The sequence below is a fragment of the Sorex araneus genome, chromosome 9 (assembly GCF_027595985.1).
Source record: "Sorex araneus isolate mSorAra2 chromosome 9, mSorAra2.pri, whole genome shotgun sequence".
Lineage (NCBI taxonomy): Eukaryota > Metazoa > Chordata > Mammalia > Eulipotyphla > Soricidae > Sorex > Sorex araneus.
Window position 1 is genome coordinate 25,721,526 of NC_073310.1, and position 13,753 is coordinate 25,735,278.

The 13,753-nt window shown below is 39.5% G+C and overlaps 1 protein-coding gene across 1 annotated transcript in view; it reads right to left on the reverse strand.

Annotated features, from left to right (window-relative positions):
• RYR2 (ryanodine receptor 2) overlaps window positions 1-13,753 on the reverse strand; it is a 762,156-nt gene that overhangs the window by 218,972 nt on the left and 529,431 nt on the right. The window contains exons 36-38 of the mRNA XM_055147039.1: window positions 12,944-13,748; window positions 10,825-11,025; window positions 539-644 (exon numbers count right to left, since the gene is read on the reverse strand). Of these exons, the coding sequence (XP_055003014.1) occupies window positions 539-644; window positions 10,825-11,025; window positions 12,944-13,748 (1,112 nt within the window). The remainder of the gene's footprint in view (window positions 1-538; window positions 645-10,824; window positions 11,026-12,943; window positions 13,749-13,753) is intronic.

Genomic DNA, 13,753 nt, shown 5'->3' on the forward strand with positions numbered 1-13,753 from the left:
CATACATGCAAAACAGCCAATAAATTCCAGTGTAAAAGTTTAAAATTAATGGAGAGAAATTTCTATCTTTTCAGATATTTGGACTGCTAAAATGTTACTTATTAAAGATTTCCCTAGATATTAATTAAATTCACAAGCTACTCCTAAATTTTCTATGCTGGGCCAAAAAAGTGTTTCTGCAAACAGTTGAACTGTTTGGGAAAAAAATGTCTTTAGACTAAATCAACAGGACATATCTCTGCCAATGCTCTTGTTACATGTCCCTAGTCCCCCTTCCCACTCCCTGACACTAAAAGAAAGAAGAAAAGGAAAAAATAATACGTGGGTCATGCTTGTCTCAATTTTGCTGCTTCTCTAACCTTTCTGCCCCTCAGGTTTCCCTCATAGCATTTGTTAACCAATTTACCATAATAACTGACCCTATATCAATTCCTTACTGGCATCATGCATATTTGTGAAACTATTCACATAAATCAGTACCATGGTACTATATATATGTGGTTTGAAATATTAGTTATGTAAGTCAAAAAGATCCTACCGCAATGAGCCATCAAATCTTCATGAAATTCCAAGAGCTGGTCTCGAATTTCTTCAGGACATGGACATTCATTTTTGTCATCCTTAAAATTGAGAAGCATATTGATCTGGAAGTTTGGGCAGGATAGAGGAGGATGAATAAGAACAAAGAAGTACAGGAAATGTGAATTCAGAGATGACAAGCATCATAAAAATGAAGATGGTTAAAATTTGGCTTGAGTATTCATAAATTCTTGCTTGACAGATAAAAAGTTATTGCTTATCACTTACTCCAACAAATTTCACAAAGTATATGAAATAATTTGAAGTTTAGTATGCTAAAAATAGTCACATGATTTACTTCTTCTTCCTCAATCTCACAATGTTAGAATCTTGTATACAAGAATTTTAAACCTACTTAACTATAGTGCTTTGAAAAATATTTAATTATGCTTCTATTTTACTGTCTTTCTAGAGATTTTAATACTATATCGAATGCTTAAAGAACTTTTGTTTTGAGCATACAAGAATAAGGAAGAAAAACATCTAAATGTAGTTGAAAAATGTGGTCACATTTTTATCCACAGGTAAGTGGATAACCAGGCTTTTGTTAGCATTAATAGCATAATTAGATTGCAAAAATTTCCCTTCTATTTATCCTGCTGTTAGACACAAAATACTACATTTATAAGTAAAGAATTGTGTTCTGGCATTCCATAACTTTTTCTTTAGGATCAGTTTTTTGTCTAGCATTTTTGTGAAGTTTCTATTTGAGATAATTGTACATCCATATGCTATTAAAAGAAATAATAATACAAAGAGGTCCTTACACACTACACCCAATTTTCCCCAATGGTAATGTCATGTATATCTTGTATAGTATATATAGCATATTGTATAGTATTTCAACTCAGATATTAACACTGATAAAGACAAAATAGCAGACAATCCACCACCCTCAAGTATTCAGTCTTTTACCTCACAAATCTCCAGGTAAGTGAGATAGTATTGTGATTATGGTGTTTTCCTTGCACACAATTGACCCAGGTTCAATTCCCCTGAACTGTAAATGGTTCCCTTAGTACCAACAGAATTGATCACTGAGCACAGAACCACTAGGAGTGGCCCAATAGCCAAACAAACAAATAGCACTGCACTGTTGTCCCGTTGATAATTGATTTGCTCGAGTGGGCACCAGTAACGTCTCCATTGTGAAACTTGTTGTTACTGTTTTAGGCATAGGGAACACGCCACGGGTAGCTTGCCAGGCTCTACCGTGCACGCGGGATACTTTCGGTAGCTTGCCAGGCTCTCCAAGAGGGATGGAGAAATCGAACCTGGGTCAGTCACATGCAAGGCAAATGCCCTACCCGCTGTACTATCGCTCCAGTCCAAACAAAAACAACAAAAAAGGAAAAGGCCAATGGATTCAAAAATTGGTTATTAAAAAAAAACTTTTATATAATCACAAAGCCTTTAAAGGGCCGACAAAAGGAAAAGAGAGCTCTAACACAAAATTAGCGATATCAGGTATGAAATACATTATCACTAAAAACCTCACAGATATCAAAAGGCTCTTATGGGGCTATATATTTTTGCATGCTGTTTGGTTTCATTTAAATAATATTTTGGAAAAAACTCTAGTATAGAAATGGAGCACAGTTTAGTGGCTGATCGGAATTATAGATTGAGGAACTAAGAGGAGTGAAGTGGAGTTGACTATAGAGATATGTACTTGGGTTATTTTTGTTCGAGCGGGCACCGGTAACATCTCTCATTGAGAGAGTTATTGTTACTTTTTTTGGCATATCCAATATGCATGGGTAGCTTGCCAGGCTCTGCCTTGAGGGCTCGATACTCTCGGTAGCTTGCCGGGCTCTCCGAGAGGGGCGGAAGAATCGAACTCGGGTCGGCCGCATTAAAGGCGAACGCCCAACCGCTGTGCTATCGTTCCAGCCCCTACTTGGGTTATTTATAATCATTACTTTAATAATGATTTATATATCATATTTCTTGCATTCTGTTTATCCACTCTGATTTTTTCCAACTTGCTGTGGTTTTCTTAAAGCATTTTTGGATATAACTTTGAATTATTACTAGGGTATTACTTAGCAGTGATTCCCAAATAGGTAAAATACTCCCACCTGGGGGTGCTGGATGATCCAGCAGGACAGTAATATCTTCTGATGTAATGCTAGGACTCTGTTGTCTTACAGAAAAGTGATATTTATGGCATCACTGAGTGATTTTTTTTTTACTGAAATGGGTGAGTAGGCAGCTTGGGAACCCCTGCGCATATCTTTAAATATTTTCAGTGTTCTGGATATTGTATTAAATAGATACAACTAATTCACACTCTGTACACATCATATTTCACTGTTTTGAATAAAGTGAAGATATGTCATCATTCTTTCTGCCGCTTACATGATCCATTTAAAACATTACAACTTATTGAGACTATATTGCAATTTTATCATGTTTTTTTCAACTGTTAAGTGACTCAAGTGGAGAAGGAAAATAAATGTATTCTATTTATGCATATTTTATCAGTTCCCACTGTTCCTTTTTCCTGCTTTTCTTAATTTTCTTCTGTTACCCCATCACTTGTTCTTCTGGGAGCCTAGGAATCATGCCTATGAACTGTCTCAGGCACCAAATAAGTTCATTAACCAGCCATGATCCAGAGACTTATAAATAAATCTTGAAAGAGACCAGCAAACTGCAGAGATGCCTCCAAAGTCTGTGCCAGGCTGAATTTCAGATCCAGGGCACTGCAGCGGGGGGCAGTGAGTTCCTTCACCCACCCTAGCAAAGCCCTGGCAGCCAAAATCCTACAGAACTCAACCGCAGCCACGCTCACAGCTGGACTCCACAGGCAAGGGCAATTCTCATGCATGAATAACTCTGTTGAAAAAGTCAGTTATGGTCCCGTGCCCGCCCGCGGCAGCGGGACAGCTCGGAGCACCCCCTCCCCGCCGCGCAGGTCCCAGTCATTCGCCCACCGCGCCTGATCCCGCCCTCCCGTGTCCGACAGGTATATTGGCTCTTCCCCCTTGGAGACCCTGTGCCACCTGGAAAAGCGCCCCCTGCGTCCCGTGCCCGCCCGCGGTAGCGGGACAGCTCGGAGCACCCCCTCCCCTCCGGGCAGGTCCCAGTCATTCGCCCACCGCGCCTGATCCCGCCCTCCCGTGTCCGAAAAGGTTAGGGGCGTGTCCTGTCATTTGGGGGCGTGGCCTTAAAAGTGGGCGTGGCCTGTTTCCAGAGCAGCGGCCGCTAACGCGGCCGCAGATATTTTTCTTACCATTCCACGCATTGTCCTTTGGCTACAATTGATTGAACTCATTTCTCCGAAGAACTCCCTCATCATCTTAGTTACTATATGTTGATACTCAACTAACCTAGCCTATCCTAACTTCACAAAAACTGTCAATGAACACATCAACTTGCACGGAAAAGTACTTTGTCAAAAGAGCATAACCAAAAATCTTTAGTCGAGGTTCCTCCCAAGTTAATGAGAGCTCCAGATAGTAAAGCCCATAACAACATGAAGAAACTGAGAAAATCCCCACCACTAGGAGAGAGCCAAGAAAATATCTCACTAACCTCAGCAGCGACCTCCCAGAAATACACCCTCCTCTCAGATAGAGAATTCAGAGAGGAAATTGTGAGGATGATTCATGAACTCAACACAACTATGGAACGAACATCCAATAAATTAAGGGAGGATATGGATGCCGCGTTGGAACGCTCCACCAAGATAATCCAGGAAGAAATGAGAGCAGAAATTTCAAAGCTACAAACAGAAGTCACACAACTAAAAGAATCAGTAGATGAAATGAAAATCTCCGTAGGAGCCCTCAATAGTAGAATGACTACAGCCGAAGACAGAATCAGTGAACTTGAAGATGAGCTGCACAAAGCATATAGACAACAGCAAATAATGGAAAAAGACCTCAAAATGGCTCTAGAGCGAGTTAGAGTCCTAGGGGACGACCTCAGGAGAAACAACATAAGAATCATGGGAGTGCCGGAACCACACGGAACCAATCCCAATGAAAAAAACACCATTAAAGACATCATTGCTAAAAAATTCCCAGAGCTAGAGAATGTGGACATCCAGATACAAGGAGTCCGAAGGGTGCCAGCTAAAAGGGACCCAAATAGAAAATCCCCAAGGCATATCATAGTCACAATGATGGATGCCGTGGATAGAGACACAATACTGCAAGCAGCAAGATCAAAGAAGGAGATCATATACAAAGGCGCACCCCTTAGATTCACAGCAGACCTATCAGAAGAAACCCTCCAAGCCCGAAGACAATGGTGGGATATAGTGAAAAAACTTCATGAAATGAATGCCTCACCAAGAATACTCTACCCGGCTAAACTCTCAGTTAAACTTGAAGGAACCATACATTATTTCATGGACAAGCAACAGCTCCGGAACTTCATAGACTCAAGACCAAATTTAAAAGAAGGACTCAAAGGGCTACTATAAGACAAGGAAAAAGACCTATAAGAACAACAAACCCTACAAAAAAATGGCACAAAATCCAATGACAATAATCTCTCTTAATGTTAACGGGCTAAATGCACCAATCAAGAGGCATAGAGTGGCAAAATGGATTCGGAAACTAAACCCAACCTTCTGCTGCCTACAAGAAACACATCTGAATAGCTGGAACAAACACAGACTAAAAATCAAAGGATGGAAAACAATCCTGCAAGCAAACAGCCCCCTCAAAAAAAAAGCAGGGGTGGCCATACTAGTATCCGATAGCATTGATTTCAGGCTGAAAAAGATCAGAAGGGACAGCAAAGGTCATTTTATATTCATCAAGGGATATGTGCAACAGGAAGAAATCACACTCCTAAATGTATACGCACCTAATGAACGACCAGCGAAATACTTAAAAGAACTCCTAACAGAATTTAAGGAGGACATAACTAGCACCACGATAGTAGTTGGAGATTTCAACACTGCCTTATCACCTCTGGATAGATCGACAAGAACAACACTCAGCAAGGAAACGAAGGCCCTGAAGGAAGAAATGGAGGAGACAGGGCTAATAGACCTATACAGGGCTATATACCCCCAAAAGAAAGAATACACATTCTTTTCCAGTGCACACGGAACATTTTCCAAAATAGACCATGTTCTGGGCCACAAGTTATACCTTAATAGAATTGGAAAGATAGAAATTGTATCAACTATCTTTTCAGACCATGATGCACTGAAGATGGAAGTTAATCATGCACAGACTCGGAGAACCAAATCAAACACTTGGAAATTAAACAACTCACTATTGAACAATGAGTGGGTCACGGAGGAAATCAATAAAGAAATTAAGAGATACCTCGAAACAAATGAGAATGAAGACACAAGCTACCAGAACCTATGGGACGCAGCTAAAGCTGTGTTAAGGGGAAAATTTATAGCTCTGCAAGCCTTCCTCAGAAAGGAAGAAAGGGCCTATATAGATAGTTTGACTTCGCAGCTCAAGATCTTAGAAGAGGACCAGCAAAAGGAACCCAAACCAGATCGAAGGAAAGAAATAATAAAACTTAGAGCAGAAATTAACGATATGGAAACCCGAAAAACAATCCATAAGATCAATGAAACAAAGAGCTGGTTCTTCGAGAAAATAAATAAGATTGATAAACCGCTAGCAAGACTCACAAAGAAAGAAAGAGAGAAAACCCTAATAAACCGAATCAGAAATGAAAAGGGGGACATCACAACAGAAACCAAGGAGATTCAAAGGATCATCAGAGACTACTTTGAAAGTCTGTATGCCACAAAACAAGAGAACCTAAAAGAAATGGATGAATTCCTTGACTCCTACAACCTCCCAAGACTGAGCCAAGAAGACGTGAAATACCTGAATAGGCCCATAAATATCAAGGAAATCGAAACGGTAATCAAAAGTCTCCCCAAAAACAAAAGCCCAGGTCCAGACGGATTCACTGGCGAATTCTTCCAAACATTCAAAGAAGACTTGTTGCCAGTTCTCCTTAAGCTTTTCCAGGAAATCGAAAAGACAGGAACCCTGCCGAACAGTTTCTATGAGGCACATATCTCCCTAATACCAAAAGCAAACAAAGACACCACTAACAAAGAAAACTATAGACCAATATCCTTGATGAATACCGATGCGAAGATTCTCAACAAAATACTAGCAAATAGAATCCAACAACTCATCAAAAAGATCATACACCATGACCAAGTGGGATTCATCCCAGGGATGCAAGGTTGGTTTAACATTCGGAAATCAATCAACATAATCCATCACATCAACAAAAGTAAAGATAAAAACCATATGATCATATCCATAGATGCAGAAAAAGCATTTGACAAGATCCAACACCCATTCATGATAAAAACTCTCACCAAAATGGGTTTTGGAGGAACTTTTCTCAAGATAGTCAAAGCCATCTACCATGAACCTATGGCGAGCATTATCATCAATGGAGAAAAACTAAGGGCTTTTCCTCTGAGATCGGGGACAAGACAAGGATGTCCACTCTCACCACTTCTCTTTAATATAGTACTGGAAGTATTAGCAATAGCCATCAGGCAAGAAAAAGATATTAAGGGGATTCAGATTGGAAAGGAAGAAATCAAGCTCTCACTATTCGCAGACGATATGATACTATACCTAGAGAAACCTAAAAGCTCTAGTAAGAAACTCTTAGAAACAATTGACCTATACAGTAAAGTCGCAGGCTATAAAATCAATACCCAAAAATCCATGGCCTTCCTATATGCAAACAATGAGACAGAGGAAAGGGACATGAAAAAAGCAATCCCATTCACAATTGTGCCCCAGAAAATCAAATACCTTGGAATCAGCTTAACTAAAGAAGTAAAGGACCTCTACAAAGAAAACTATAAAACGCTACTTCATGAAATAAAAGAGGACATGAGGAAATGGAAAAATATCCCCTGCTCATGGATAGGGAGAATAAACATTGTCAAAATGGCAATACTCCCCAAAGCATTATACAGATTTAACGCGATCCCTATGGGGATACCCATGGCATTCTTCAAAGAAGCGGAGCAAGCAATCCCGAAATTTATATGGAACAATAAACGCCCACGGATAGCTAAAACAATTCTTGGGAAAAAGATGATGGGAGGCATCACCCTTCCCAACCTTAAACTCTACTACAAAGCGGTAACAATTAAAACAGCATGGTACTGGAACAAAAGCAGAACTGCAGACCAATGGAACAGGGTGGAATATCCCCACACACAACCTCAAATGTATGATCATCTAATCTTTGATAAAGGTGCAAGAGATGTGAAGTGGAGCAATGAAAGTCTCTTTAACAAATGGTGCTGGCACAACTGGACAACCACATGCAAAAAAATGGGCTTAGAACTCGATCTGTCACCATGCACAAAAGTCAGATCAAAATGGATTAAAGACCTCAACATCAGACCACAAACCATAAGGTACATTGAAGACAAGGTAGGCAAAACCCTCCAGGATATTGAAGATAAAGGTATCTTCAAAGATGACACGGAACTAAGCAATCTAGTAAAAACAGAGATCAACAAATGGGACTACATTAAACTAAAAAGCTTCTGCACCGCAAGAGATACAGTGACCAGAATACAAAGACTATCCACAGAATGGGAAAGGATATTTACACAATACCCATCAGATAAGGGGTTGATATCAAGGGTATATAAAGCACTGGTTGAACTCTACAAGAAGAAAACATCCAACCCCATCAAAAAATGGGGCGAAGAAATGAACAGAAACTTTACCAAGGAAGAGATACGAATGGCCAAAAGACACATGAAAAAGTGCTCTACATCACTAATCATCAGAGAGATGCAGATCAAAACAACCATGAGATACCACCTCACACCACAGAGGCTAGCACACATCCAAAAGAACAAAAGCAACCGCTGTTGGAGAGGATGTGGGGAGAAAGGGACCCTTCTACACTGCTGGTGGGAATGCCGGCTAGTTCAGCCCTTTTGGAAAACAGTATGGACGACTCTCAAAACACTTGAGGTTGAGCTCCCATTTGACCCAGCAATACCACTGCTGGGAATATATCCCAGAAAAGCCAAAAAGTATAGTCGAAGTGACATATGCACTTATATGTTCACCGCAGCACTGTTTACAATAGGCAGAATCTGGAAAAAACCCGAGTGCCCTAGAACAGATGACTGGTTGAAGAAACTCTGGTACATATATACAATGGAATACTATGCAGCTGTCAGAAAAAATGAGGTCATGACGTTTGCATATAAGTGGATCTACATGGAAAGTATCATGCTAAGTGAAATGAGTCAGAAAGAGAGAGACAGACATAGAAAGATTGCACTCATCTGTGGAATATAGAATAATAGATTATAAGACGAACACCCAAGAATAGTAGAAATAAGTACCAGGAGGTTGTCACCATGGCTTGGAGGCTGTTCTCTCATTCTGGGCAACTCAGAGAAGGGAACAGCAAGTAAAATGTGGTTGTTGGTCATGTGGGGGAAAGATGATGCGGGCCAAATATAGACTAGAGACTGAACGCAATGGCCACTCAACACCTTTATTGCAAACCACAACACCTAACCAGAGAGAGAGAACAAAAGGGAATTCCCTGCCATAGTGGCAGGGTGGGGTGGGGGGAGACGGGACTGGGAAGGGGGGGTGGGATGTTGGGTTTACTGGTGGTGGAGAATGGGCACTGGTGAAGGGATGGGTTATCAAACTTTGTAAGGGAGAAACATGAGCACAAAAATGTATAAATCTGTAACTGTACCCTCACGTTGACTCACTAATTAAAAATAAACTATTAATTAAAAAAAAAAAGATGCAGTTGACACTACTAAGGGCTTCTGGTGAACATTGAGGGATAAATTACAAAAGACTTGACTTTAAGAAACATCAGAAACACACAAGAAGCACATTTACATACCGCAATAACGATTTAATCATTTTAATATTTATGAAGAAGAGGTGTCATCCCCCTGTGAACATACCCACGCGAGCAAGGAAAGATGTAGCTATGCTGAAGGCTTTTGGTTATCACCCCTGAATATAATGTTTAATGTGTCAGCACTGACATTCTTCATTTATTCAAAAGAGAATTTTATGAACTGATTTTGTATTATATATTCATATAATAAAAGTATACTCATATTGCTAATATAGATCAAATTTGATTAATAATGTTGTATATTCCAATGTGTTAAATTTAACTTATATATTAAATATATGTTATCGATATTTAAAAAAAAAAAAAAAAAAGAAAAGAAAAAGTCAGTTATTTTTTGACCGAAATCTCCAGACTCCTGTGGAGTCAAGAAGAAGTGACCATCTCCCATCCATTCCCCTGTTCTTCTGGAAGCCTGTCAGTCATGCCCATGAACTGCCTCTAGCATCAAATAAGCTCATTAACCAGCCATGATCCTGAGACTCACAAATAAATCTTGAAACAGACCAGTGAGCTGTACAGATGCTTTCTGAATCCAAAGTCACCATCCAGTTAAAAATTTAACTCCATCAAAAATTTAGAATCCCTGGAGTGCACGGCCACTTTCATGGCCTCATGACATCTCCTACTCTGCAACACTGATATACCAGGAGTAGCACACCACATTGGATGGGATGTTAAGTAGAAGGCAATCAATCTCAAATATTAACTCACAAGGCTTAATCTGTAACAACATGTTAGTTAACAAGAGCTATAAGAGTTAACAAGATACAAGAGCTATCTATCTATTATCTATCTATCTATCATCTATCTATCTATTTATCTATCTCTCTGTATAACACTTTCATTCTATTCATATATATACACAACTTTTATTGCTATATATTATATATATTATTTATATTGTATATATATTGCTATATATGTATAGGCAATATATATGTTATATATATAGGCAATTTCAAGAGATTGTAAAATTATGCAATTTACTGCAACATTGATATAATTAGCAGATATAATGTTAAGTGAAGTCTTCAGAAGAAGTCACTGTCATCCTGTTGCTCATCTATTTGTTCAAGCGGGCACCAGTAACGTCTCCGTTTGTGAAACTTGTTGTTACTATTTTTGGCATATAGAATACGCCATGGGTAACTTGCCAGGGTCTACCATGCAGGTGTGATACTCTGGATAGTTTGCCGACTCTCTGAGAGGGGTGGAGGAATCAAACACGGGTTGGCCGAGTGCAAGGCAAATAGCCTACCACTGTGCTATCACTCCAGCCCATTCAGAAGAAGAAAGATTAAAAGATTTTTTAAATATAAAATTAAAAGGAAGATTTTAATTGTATTCTTTTACCTGTTCTTGAGGTGGTGACCTAAATTCTTTTGTTTTCCTGGCTGTCAACGCAGCAGACATATTTAAGGCTTGCATAACTTCATTATAACGGAAGCGTTGATTATCTTGAAGCTTTGCTACAAAGTCATCTGAAAAAGCCACAATGGCTTCTATCCGGTGCCGGACCTGGCAGTCACAGAGGTACTGAAGTAGCAGACACATCTAGGAATATTAGCAAAGAGATACCAAATTAAATTTCCTTCACTTAGTGTATGTCAAATAAAAATGTGTGACAGACATGCTTGCTTGCCAACTCTTCCCATTCATGTAGTTTTCTGATGTATAGGCAATAATATTCTTACTAAACAGTCACTAAAAATAACTAATATGTGCCTCTTTGTTAATCACTCCCAGGCCTCCTCTGAAGGCCTAAGTGCTGTGAATAATGAGCTCTGTTAGGAGAAGTTTGCCAAGAATCTGGGAAAGACTTTTCATCATTAACAGACCTGAAGAAATTCTTTCCAAAATGAATAAAACTGGGTGATTATAGGAAGAAAAATGAAGTAACACACCTTAGAATGTAATCCTTAGGTCATGAAAATATAATGAAAGCATGCTCTAGAATGATTTTTCCAGATTTTGTATGCAATTAAGTGATTATTAAATTAATTACACGGTCATTAAATAATTAAATAAATATTCCCTAGCAGCAGGATATTTAACTGAAGTGTATCACAGAAATATGCTAACTACAGAATGTTCTGCCCAAATTTAGGAAAACACTTAAGTATCCTTAATACAGATTGTGACATACATGCTACTAGAATCCATTTTCTACTTCTATTTCCTTCCTCTAGCCCAGAAAGGGCAATGGCCCCTCAGGTAGGATGAGTAATCACTTTATAACTCAGAAGGTCCTAGATTATCTTCTCTCCCCAACCACCAGCACCCACCATCTATTTTAATTGCAGTTGCATCGAGTTTTAGAATAAAATTCTATGATGAAAATTATTTAGTGGATAATTGGACTTAGAATGAATGAACACTGAAGTTCATCCTATCACTGGCTTCAGAAAACAGCCATATTCTGTATGAACTGTCCTCTGCCTATCGAGTCTTTTCTCTCTAGCTCATTAAGATGCAGCCACACTGCCTTTTCCTGCCATAGCTATGCCTTTTTCTGCCAGAACAGAACATGTTTGTGATCAATGTAGTTTGGTAGTTTTCTTCCCTCACCTTTCCCACAGTAACCCAGTTGACTCTTTCATTATTTCCTTCATATCATTTAATCTTGCTAGCTATATCTAAAATTAAATTAATTAACCAAAATATATTTCCCCTCAGACTATAAACTTCTGGAAGGCATGATCCAAATCTGTTTCTTTTTCCTTTCAGCAAGTACCTGACTCAGAGCACGACTCAATGATTAACACCAAGGAATGAAGATCAAAATTGTATTGATAATGGGCTCTAATGAGAAATATCAAATTAACCCTAATTAATCACAGAGGTTTTTATAGAACTCTTCCCACATCTTAAGGAACACAGACATGCAATATCCTTAATTTTTAGAAATATATATGCAGAAAATAAATCTTTATGAGTGAGAACATTGGTAAGAGTAGCTGTGAAGCTAGAGAAGCAAAATGGAATTCTTTGTACTTTAGGCATTCTCACAAAAATGTCAGTGTTACACATTTGCATAAACAAGAGGGCATATGCAAGTAACAATTAAAGGAGAGGGAAAAGAACTGGAAAGACAGAAACCCCTTTCTTGTAAGACTTTCTGAGATACACCCCCCCTCACACACACACACATATACAGAAGTAAATACAGCAGGGCCCACTTGCAGATGTGTGCCACATATACTTGATCAAGGAAACCTATCTCACAAAATAAGCTCAATGTGCTTTTTATTAACTATCACAACTTGACTCAATAGAAGTCATTTCTTTCATTCTAATGCAAGGAAGTTTGACTGGATAGATCCAAAACACAATAGGAAGTTCATTTATGATGAGCTATAATTATTTAGAAATACAAATAAAAATAGAAAGCGGCAAAAGAACATTTTGACATCTTATTATCTAGCTATTGTGAAATCCATAAAATATTCTTTCTTAATAAGGAGCAAATTACCTGCAATTTAACTGGCTCTGGCAGTTTCATTTGGAGCAGGCCCTCCTTGGGTCCGTTGCCCGCTCTGGCTTCTTCTTCCATAGTGCCTTCCTGCTTTGAGTCTTCTGTGCCCAGATCTTTCTCCAAACTTTCGCTCTCCTCCTCTGGACTGGCCGCTTCCTTGAACACGCTAGGTTCAATCAGCTGTAGGATGTGCTTCAGATCCTCATTGTGAAAGACGCCCATGATGAGCAATGTATAGAACAGTTTGATGAGAGGTACAAAGAGAAATTCAGTGGTGCCTCCAACTGGGTCCCGGGCATGAAGACTTCCCTCTTTAACAGCTTCTGTCAGCATCTGTATCGTCTTGGCCTTTAGGATATCCAGTGGGAACTCCGGACTGTACTGGTAACATTCGTTATTAATGCTTACGAAGCTGGGGGAGGAAAACTGCATTCGAGGTCTCAGGGAGGTGCTTAAGCCAATGCCGGGGAGGCCGTGCTTCTTGTTCTCATCGGGGAACAAGGTGATGCTCTTCGTCTCCTCTGTCATGGGGACAATAAATTCATTGTTCATCATGAGCCTGGCGGTGGCATAGGAGCTAAGGTGGATGTCGATCAGTAGGTCATAGTAGCCAGTCCGCAGCAAGCCAGGCATGTACTTGTTCTCAATGGCATAGAGGAGCTGAGGCTCGTCTACATGGCTGCACAAGGCATGGGCCACCCGGTGGTTCCCAAGGGCACAGACGGCTGAATAGAGTCGGAGAGTGTGATAGTGGAACTTCAGCAGTTCTTCCTGCTCTGTCAATTCTAATATGTCAACGGACCTGGG